The sequence below is a fragment of the Lobosporangium transversale genome (assembly GCF_002105155.1).
Source record: "Lobosporangium transversale strain NRRL 3116 chromosome Unknown BCR41scaffold_40, whole genome shotgun sequence".
Taxonomy (NCBI): Eukaryota; Fungi; Mortierellomycota; class Mortierellomycetes; order Mortierellales; family Mortierellaceae; genus Lobosporangium; species Lobosporangium transversale.
This window is the reverse complement of record NW_019029018.1, coordinates 35,168-45,750: the sequence shown is the minus strand read 5'-3', so window position 1 is coordinate 45,750 and position 10,583 is coordinate 35,168. Positions and strand designations below refer to the sequence as shown.

General features: G+C 43.9%; 1 protein-coding gene across 1 annotated transcript; it reads right to left on the bottom strand.

Annotated features, from left to right (window-relative positions):
* Positions 1 to 507: 507 nt before the first annotated feature.
* Positions 508 to 3,746, bottom strand: BCR41DRAFT_424677 (hypothetical protein; the record flags this gene model as incomplete). The annotated part of the gene is made up of 4 exons (XM_022030469.1): positions 508 to 2,867; positions 2,956 to 2,986; positions 3,292 to 3,305; positions 3,437 to 3,746. The coding sequence occupies 4 exons, from the start codon at positions 3,744 to 3,746 to the stop codon at positions 580 to 582; spliced, it is 2,643 nt and encodes an 880-aa protein (XP_021878072.1). The 3' UTR covers positions 508 to 579.
* Positions 3,747 to 10,583: the final 6,837 nt, after the last annotated feature.

Sequence of the window (10,583 nt, the reverse complement as noted above, 5' to 3'; positions counted from 1 at the left end):
GAAAATATATATCTAACATGGCTTGCAAAAAGACTTTTTGTTTAAAGTCATCTTGCAATCGTGATGGGTTTGAAAGATCATTTAAAGATTATGTCATGCGGAAAAGAAGGAAAATGTCAGGAACGAATCAGGATGAAGGAGGAATGCAATGAGACAGACCATGGCGATTATAAATTGAGGTTCATTCTGCTTCTTTCTGCTCCAAATCATACTTTTAACCTGCTTTTTTTTTTTTTTTTTTTTTTTTTTTTTTCATCATGTACCAGAGATATTCGAGCTCTGCCTGCTAGATCCCTGCATCTGGGTATCCCACGGGGCCAACAGGGCTTACGAGGAGGACTGTGTTCAAGATGAGTAAGGATGACCTCTCCCAGGCTTGTGAGAGTGCAGGAGGATCATTTGTGATGCGCACTCTCACGCTGGAAGAGCACGCACAGTTTTCCAAGAAGGTGCGATCTTCGCACCAAGAGATTCAACAAAATAAACTGGGTTGTTACAAACGTTTATGTGAATGAATAAGCTTTTTTTATTTTCTGAAAACAATTAGTCGCCATCTTGCAGTGTTAAGGACGATTCTTGCTAGTTGGATTTGATCTTCTTTTCTCTTCCATGCTCAATTGCCTCTCCACTTCTCTTGATGGAATCCAATAGCTCAATCTCGTTCTCATGAAAGTATTCGGCAATGTTGCCCTCATCTATCACCATTAGAGCCTGCCTTGAATCTGGGGGATGCATGGTCTTATTTTTATCTGACAATTTTCCAGGATACATTAACAACAAGCTAAGATACCTTTCATTCGGAGGGCAAAAGCGGTCAAAGTTGGGCAAATGGTGTACATTGATCGCGCCGCGGTTAATTGTCTCTAAGGCGTGTGCTGCTTTCATACCATCAAGCTTCTTCACGAATTTGAGCTGGACAAATACGGGGTACATCTTTTCGTTGATCTTGAGAATAAACACAATGTCTGGACCAGTGATTTCGTCCGTGGGGAAATAAAATGGAGGAATCTCTCTTTTATCAATCCTCGAATCATGATCGAAATGGGCCTCCAAGAATTGCTCCATAGTCAAGTCACTGCAATTAGCTCCAATGCAGGATTTTTTCCATCCAACTATGGTGGCTTCGTGATCAACCAGATCCAGAGGTGCATTTTTTGGAAACATCTTTTTCGCAAGCGTCTTGTTGTGGAAGATGTTGATCAAGCTCAAAGGAACTTGACACTCCCAAAATTTTCCATGTATTTTGGGGTCTTTAATGAATGTCCAACAGGTAACTATAGTGTTGTGAAATCCAGGGTCTGATTTTTGAAAGTAATTGTGGACTGCAAGAAACACAAATGGTTCGTCGATCACTGTACGATATTCTGACGATTTTGACTTGATAAACTCCATCCTACCAAGCGCCGATTCTACAAGTTGGGGAAGTTCCTTAGGGATAACAGTTTGTACTCCAAATAACACCATGCGAACAAGTGCTACTTTGACGAGATAGAGCATCTCAGATTTCTCCACATTAAGCGTCTTCATAGCGTGATGAAAGTCAGAGCATAAGTTCCCCCTTTTCCTCTGGTTCAAATCATCAGGGCAAGTTGCTAGCCTTTGTTGCACGTCCTTTATCTCCTTCATCCAGATTGGCTCTTCTTGAGATCCTGGCTCATTTTGCTCCCTTTTAGTCTCCTCGATCGCATTGTGCTTCCATATAGTTCCCTCGATCACGCTGATAATGGGTCGGAATCGGCCTCGGAGGAGTCGGTACATCGTATCGACTGCAGCTGGCGGTATCATTTCATCGATTTTTTCACGACCTGTAGTCACTTGATCTTTAAGACGCTCTAAGTATTCGGTGATTTGTGCCATACTACTCCATCCAGAAAAATTAGTGATACCTCCATCCGGTTCCTTGGTACCTTTGGCTTCTGCGCCAGAATCCTCCAACCATTGAAGGTCATTAGGACTAAGGCCAGTCCCACACTGAATGATACAAACATGTTGCTTATCCGTGGTTACTGTTTCAAGGCCATGGACTACAGGCAATAGTAATGGCCTCGGTCTGCTACCGGGTAGGTTCGATTGGAATCGTTCCTCAAATACTCGGCTGAAATTCTGAGCCTCATCAACTACAATCAGAATTTTAGTCGATGGATTCAGTTGACTTTGAACTTGTTCAAAAGCTTTTTGAACGACACGGCGTACGTTCCCTCTTCCAACACCTCCCTCGTGGAAGCTTACGGCTATAGTATTGAAAAGCGTGTCAAAAATATCGGGTACCTCCTTGCTGAAAGCTGAGGGGCAAACCTGCAAGAGCATCAAGCTTTCACAAGTTAGGTTTTTGTTCAATCCCAGACAGTGTTGGAAGATCAGTAGTCTTGACAGGAGTAGGCAGTGCGTGATTGTTTCTGTGTTAAGGCCATTTTCTGCCTTATCTTGATTATTATATAACCGTACCAAAGTTGGCTCTCGCATAAACTCAGCAAGCGATGTCAAGTCATTGGATCCTCTATCGGTGCTGCTGGCGTTCAAATAGATGCCCCATTTCTGGGAAAGAATCTCGATGACAGTCCTGGTCTTCCCGCAACCACTAACTCCAAACAATGATAGTTGACGAGGATCATCTTCATAAATTTTTTTGATTGCCTCTTCACATGGATGGTATGTAGTGTTATTGAGAGATGTCGATGGGCTAAGGAGAAGAAGACTTGGCCATTCTTTTTTCTCGCTTGGCGCTCCTCTCCTAGGGACTTTCGGTAGACCTGACACAACTCCCCCAGTCAGTGGAAGTTTAAGGTCACCATTGGCGTATGATTCTAGGAATTGCTTGACCTTTCCCTGGAAGAATCCCTTCTTGATTCTCTCAAGCCAGAGTCTCTCTAGATATGACATGTGACGGACAATGTTAATATGCCGTAAAAACTAATGTGCTATATAACCCGTAATATAACCCGACAAATCTCTTACCATCCTCATCATTTAGTTCTAAAGCTCTTGGATCTAAGTATCCATAATATTTCAAGAAAAGGCGTTAGAATAAGCTGCAGCATGTAGCAAAAGATTAAACGAGAAATTGGCTCAATCCACAGCCACATACCTTGCCATAGTTGGGCTATAATAAATTTTGTTCATTCGATGGAAATGATACAAAAAAAAAGAAAAGAAAAGAAAAGAAAGGGCATTAGGAATAGGCTCCGGGTGTGCAAAGTCAATCAAAAGACCCAAGGAATGAATGCAGAGCATCTGCGATGCTGAAAGTCTACTTGAGAAATAGACTCATTTACTGTTGACTTGGGAACTCGTACCTGCAAAGGATCCTAACAATTGCAACAGCAATACAATAAATAAACATGTTAGCATGAACAGTAATGTTGATCAATGACGTCATGCACAGGAGTTTAAGCTCCATCTGGCTGAAAATATCAGTAGCCAGCCCACCAAGAGCTACCTTGTGATGGCCGCTGAATAATGACGTTGATAGTCTCCTCAGGCAGAGGCGATGTGCCAAATATCTTTGAGATCTTGCTTGTTGCTCCGGTGAGTAGCTCCTTTGATTCAATATTGGCGAGATTGATTGTAGCGCCCTCATCAGGAACAGAGACGTGGAAGAGAATCAATTTGTAGGCATCAATGTGGTCGAATTCAGGTTCTTTCTCCTTCTTGATTGCTATTTTGAGGTCGCCGATAGTGTCTTCTACTGAGACCTCAACAGGGAATGCCGTGGATTGTCCATCAAGAAGGCAAAATAGTATTGTCATGATCGAATGATGATAAAATGCGAGAGGGAATCGGGAGAGGTAAATAGCAAATGAAAGTAGGAAGGAAGAGAAAGGAATGAAAGTAGAGTAATGAAGGAAGGTAGAGAAAGGAATGAAAGCAGAGAAAGGAATGAAAGTAGAGAATGAAAATGAATGAAGGTTGAAAAAGGAATGACAGCAGAAGGAATGAAAGTGCGACGTTTAAATTTGTTTTTATGTCAAACGGTGACTGCGATCTTTATTTATTAAGTTGTGCACGAATTGACTGTAAGGATTCAATAGCTTTTTTAGCTTCCTCAATGGTGTAATAAAGTCAGACTAGAGGAAGACTAGGTAACTAACCAGTTGGTGTGCAAGGAATCAAGAGAGGTACGTGGGCAAGGATGGAGGAAGCAAGTATAGTAAAGATAAGGTGTTTATTGCTACTGATTTGATATGGTACTGCTAGACTATTTATATGTTTTGGTTGAGGTGACAGAGTCATCCTCGTTTGATGATTGATTACTAATCGGAGTCTTGGCATCTGATAGGGTACTCTTTTCGTGCTTGTCTTCTGGAATATCATTGGTCAAGTTAGGGTCATGCGGATGAGTCATCTGATCTTGCTGCGGATTGCGCAGCATTTGTTTGTTTGCGTTGGACACTCGATTATACACTATCATGCAAAGCTGATTCAATAATTCATTCCCATGTGCATTTCTTTTTTTCATTCCTAGAAACCGTATATGCATACACCACTCATACTTTGGTTTGATAAAGCTCCCGTCTTCTTCTACGTCATAGTGATGCGTTGTGACATTAGCTTATCTCATTTGAATAGCTAATGGCTTTTTTGTTCATGCAGGTTATCGAATCAGTTTCACATGTGCCCATTCGGTGGCCAAAGATCTTTATTCTTTTGTGAGGCATAACCTTACATCAATAAGTAGTATTCCAACCATGGGCATCACTGACAGCTTGGAGTCTCTTATGGATACCTATGATGAGTTTGCGGCAGAAGTCCACTGGGATTCTATACCATTCAACAGATATTCGCTCCCATGCTTCGAGTCATTGTCGTGCTGAAAGACGATATCGCTTTTAGTTAGGCCCCAGTCATCAAGCGACATCTGTAGATCCTCCTGGAGTAGTTGATGTAAAGTTGTGCGTCCATATTATTGTCAATCTTTGTGCAAGCGAAATCACTATAATAATCTTGTGCAACATAGTATTTCGCCCATATTTCTAGAGCATACCTTGCAACAGGACATTAACTAGAATAAATAGGTCTACTTTTCTATCTAGTTCTGTAGCATAGTTCCCCCTGAATAAAGATACCTTTATTGCACCCTTAGATCCCCCTAGAACACTACTTTGACTTTTGCACCTTGCAATGTATCCAGGTCCGTACCATGAGAAGCATGACCACACTTTAACGTTACCACCCCCAAACTTGACAGTGCCTTGAGCCGACCTGCGAGTGAGGCGTCCCGGATTGTCGTCCCAGCTCCACTGCACGCCATCAGAGCAGATTCGGTTTATTTTCGATTCATCTGACCAAATAACCTTTTTCCAATCTTCCAGAGTTCATTCCTTATACTTATTGATAAAATGCAAACGAGCTTTAATATGTCGTCGACGTAAAGCTGGCTTATGTACACGCCTCTTTGCTGCCAATCCTAACTCCTTGAGCCGTCGTCTAACGGTGGTCTCAGAAACAGCCGCTGGTATGAGCTGGTTGGCTCTGACGGTGGCCTCAACTGCAGACTTGAGTGTACCTCGTTTCATGTTCACCTTAAGATACTGCATGACACCTCTAGGTACTTTCCTTGGTCGACCGCCTTTATTGACTGGCATGTACTCCTTATTATGTGCATAGATCCTGGTGGCCGTCGCTATTGATATACCAACACTAGCAGCAGTTTCTCTAGTAGACATGCCTCCCATCATTAACCTCCTGGCTTCGTTGACTTTCCTTTGTGGAGTGGGTCTCATATTCTGTGAAGGTATAGTTAAGAGAGAGTTAAGCAAGTGTTCATAAAGGAAAGAGAGAAAAGACCTTTTATACTTGCATTAAATGACGTCCAAAAGTTGTCATGGGCAACATTTTAGACCACATGTGAAACTGATTCAATGACCTGCATGAACAAAAAAGTCATTAGCTATTCAAATGAGACAAGCTAATGTCACAACGCATCACTATGACGTAGAAGAAGACGGGAGCTTTATTAAACCAAAGTATGAGTGGTGTATGCATATACGGTTTCTAGGAATGAAAAAAAGAAATGCACATGGGAATGAATTATTGAATCATTTTTGCATGATAGTGTATGATCAGTTAGGATGGTGGCAGGGAACTGAGAGTACGCGAAGTAGTGGCGAAATTGTTCCAGACCCTCTACAGCGGCTAGGAGTTCAGTATCATGGACATGGTAGTATCGCTCAGGGGGTGTCAGAGAGCGAGAATAGTAAGCAAGAGGCCGCAACACTCCTTTGTCGTCCGCCTGGCTACAGACAGCGCCCAAAGCGTGCTTAGAAGCATCGGGCTCGAGAAAGCATGGTTTTTCTGGGTTGTAGTAAGACAGGACTGGTTCGGATGTGAAAACCCTTCGAAGCTCGTCAAAAGCCTTTTGAGCAGGAGGACCCCAGACAAAGGGCACATCTTTTTTAAGGAGGCTTGTGATAGGCGAAACTACATTGGAGAAATTCTTGATGAAGCGACGGTAGAAGTTGGCAAAGCCCAAGAACACTTGGATGTCGCGCACAGATGCAGGGGTAGGCCATGATGTGATAGCCTTAACCTTGGCAGGGTCCATGGAGATGCCAGTAGGAGAGATCATGTAACCGAGAAACTCAACGGTGGTAACATGGAACTGGCATTTTTCCAAATTGACTTGGAGGTCAGCATCCATAAGTAATTGCAAGACCTTACGCACATGGTGGACGTGTTCCTCCTCGTTGTTGGAATAAATCAGGATATCGTCCAAATAGATGACGACGAAGGTATCAAGGCAGCTACGAAGGGCCTCGTTGAGAAAGGCTTGAAAGGTGGCTGGGGCATTGGTGAGCCCGAAAGGCATCACAAGGTACTCGAAATGGCCATATCGAGTGCGAAAGGCGGTTTTCCATTCGTCACCTTAGCTATACGAACAAGATTGTACGCGCCCTTGAGGTCTAACTTGGTGAAAATGAGTGCTAACCGTAGTCGGTCCAAGGTCTCTGATATTAAGGGTAGGGGGCAGCGGTTCTTGATTGTTATTTTGTTGAGGGCTCGATAATCGACACAAAGTCTGAGTTTGCCATCTTTTTTTGGAACAAATAGGACAGGAGCGCCGGCAGGGGATTCTGACCTTCGGATAAATCCTCTTTTCAGATTATCATCAAGGTATTCTTTAAGGGCTTCGAGTTCAGTATGTGACAAAGTATACAAGGGGCCAAATGGAATTTGGAATCAGGTTCAAGAGAGATAGCATGGTCAAAGGGTCTATGAGGAGGTAGAGTTCCAAGTTCTTTTTCTTTGAAAAGTGGTGTGAACTTAGAATAGGTTGGGGGCAAAGATTCAGAGAGTGTTACAGGGCAAGGTTCAGAGGTGCTGGAATTCAGGGATAGGGAAAAACAAGAGAGGTCAGGAACAGAGATCAAGGACTGGGTAGGACATAGGTCCTCAAGATATTCTGAGAGTAATTGACAGAGATAATAATCATTAACAGATATATTATTTTCAAGATCAAGACTAGGAGCAAGACTAGGGACGAAACTAGAAGCAAGAAAGCTAGACAAGATTGTTTCACAAGACACGACAGGATACTGTTCAAAACAGGTTTTATTGCAGAAGTCATCGGAGAAAGAAACTAGTCGCCTTTTCCAGTTTATGGCAGGGTTGTGCTTTTCAAGCCAATCGATACCAAGGATGACTTGGTGCTGGATACTAGTGACGTTCAATGACAAATTTTCACGATGATTTTCTATGGATAGGGAGACAGGGGCATGGTGGGTGACAAGGCCGTGAAGGCTGGCCTGACCATCAGCCATGTTGAGACGAAGGGGAGTGGACAAGGGGACAGTGATGAGGTTATGTTTCGTGACGAGGCTCACATCGATGAAAGAAGCTTGCGCCCCAGAGTCGATGAGAGCTTTGGTTTGGACAGGGGGTTGACTAGGCAGGGACAAGGTCATATTAACTAGGGGGCAGATTCTAGGTCTTGAGGGCGAGGAAGTAGTGAGCATATTTCCTAGGATCCATTCCTCGTCGGAGCCTAGGCAGAGTCGTTTCCCGATTCGGCTTCAACAACCGAAGCATGGATGGTTTTCTTGATAGGGCAATTCAGGGCAATGTGGTTAGCGCCCCCACAGTACAGGCAAAGACCCATATCTCTGCGGTGCTTCTTTTCTTCGGGTGTGAGGCGCCGAGCGCGCATAGCATCTACATCCATTGCCATAGATGGAGCTGAGGAGGAGGTTGTTGTAGCAGAAGTAGTCGCTGGGGGAGGGCGACGAGCAGGTTGATGTTGAGACTTGAAGGAATCAAAGCGAGGTCGCTGACGACGATGCGAGGACAGATTTCTATACGCATCGATCGCAGCGGTCTTGCAAGCGAAATCACTATAATAATTTTGTGCAACATAGTATTTCGCCCATATTTCTAGAGCATTCCTTGCAACCGGATATTAACTAGTATAAATAGGTCTACTTTTCTATCTAGTTCTGTAGCATAGTTCCCCCTGAATAAAGATACCTTTATTGCACCCTTAGATCCCCCTAGAACACTACCTTGATTTTTGCATTGGTAGCAAAGGAAACCACGACCACACCCAGAGAACTACAATTACCATTGAATTTCACCCCTCGCCATGGAACACTTGAATAACGCCCTTTCGTCCATCGATCTTCCTCTGAACATTCGCGAAGCCATAGCTACTGCTTTTAATCAGGCCCTCTCTACTGCCAAAGCCAACGAAGCCGCTGAGAATGACCTAGCCAGAACCCTCGCCACGGTCCTAAAGCCACAGAAGCCTACACCTTACGAAGGAGCTATTAACGCTGTTGCAGCCTTAAACTTTGTCGACAGCCTGGAGGAGTATTACACTATTGTCACACTCACGCCATCCAAATGGGTTCGATACGCTGTCCTCAGTCTCAATGGCGAAGCCAAGGCATGGTGGAGAGATTCCGGGTTGAATCTCGATACACCTTGGGCTGACTTCCGTAAAGCATTCCTCCGTCAGTTCACCCCTCCAGATTCTGCGAATGCAGCTCGCCGAGCGTTGGATAAACTTCGCCAGGGAAGGATGAGTGTGGCAGAATATACGAGCAAGTTTAGAAGCCACCTACGTCTGGCTACAAATCTCGACAAAGACTCTGCTTTGCAAAAATACATGCTAGGCCTTGAGCCCGAAACAAGCAAGCAGGTAAGACTTAGACAGCCAGAGACGTTGGACGATGCCATTGAGCAGGCGACCATTGTCCACAGTATTCTACATCCCATCGATGCCACCCCTGGATCCGCTGCCCCGAACGCCTTATCACCCCATCATGAGAATAATTCTGGCCCTACACCAATGGATCTCGATAACATGAGAATGTTGGTTGCCAACCTGTACACCTCTCTCCATCAGCAACGACCAAACAGAAACCACTCCAAGCCAAGCTCGCTACCCAAGCTCACAGCAGCTGAACGAGAACGTTGCGTTCGTGAGGGGCGTTGTTTCAGATGCCGGAACCGAGGTCATAGAGCCGAACAATGCCAACGCACCTCTGTCTTTAATATACAGTGGTCATCAAAAGTCATTCAATGATTTTGAATTTTTAACATTCTCATTCCTTTTCTTCATTCTCATCTAGCATGTGGCTAGTATATTTGGGGTAGTGCATTTGTTCCCCACACCTCATGATTACTTTCATGTCTCATTCCTAATTATGACTTCATTGTGAAATAAAACCAATTTCAATTTGACCTGCCTATTGAATGACTTCTGCTGAATTTCAATGTTGATTGCAAAAAAAACTTTTTCACTTCTCTTTTTTCTACCAAGATTACCTTCAGCTATATCTTCATACACCTCTACTTACAATTAACATTCCACATCGTTTAGTATTTATTATGAGGACGCTTTCTATGGAAAAGGTACAAAATGCTCAGGCCTTACTTCGACAAGGGAAGTCTACAAGCGAAGTGGCAAGGCAACTTGGTATCTCTATTTCATCGGCAATAAGGATCAGGAGGGACGTCAAGGACAATATTCCTAAACCCAGAATGGGCAGACCCTCATTGGTTTCCCCTGCTACCAAGAGGGTTATTGCACGCGAGGTTGATACGGGGAAACTTAGATCCATTCTGGCAGTTCAAGAATACATCAGATCGAGTCATGGAGTGCATGTCAGTGTAGAGACTGCCCGACGCTATGTAAAATCAGAGGGTTTGAAAAACTATGTCCGCCCATTCAAGCCTAGGCTGACAAAAATGCAGATTGCGAAAAGGAAGAATTTTGCCCTCAACCACCTTGACTGGACTGTTGATGACTGGAAGCGAGTGATGTTCTCGGACGAAAAGCTTTTTGAAAGGCTAGGGTCCTTAGGAGGAAGAACACAATATAGGCGACCCGGCCACAGGACTTTAGAAGATCGAGATGTTAGAGAGAGATCAAGGGGAGCACATAACAAACTTATGTGGTGGGGCTGTATCACTTATCATGGTGTAGGCGATGGTTGCAGGATCCCTGCCACAGTTGATTCCTCTTTATATGTTGATGTTCTACAAGATTATGTCCTCGGCTCATGGAAGTGGTATGGCCAGGACCCTGAAAAGTTAATTTTTCAGCAGGACAATGCAAGTGTTCATACGAGTAGGATGGTTAAAGA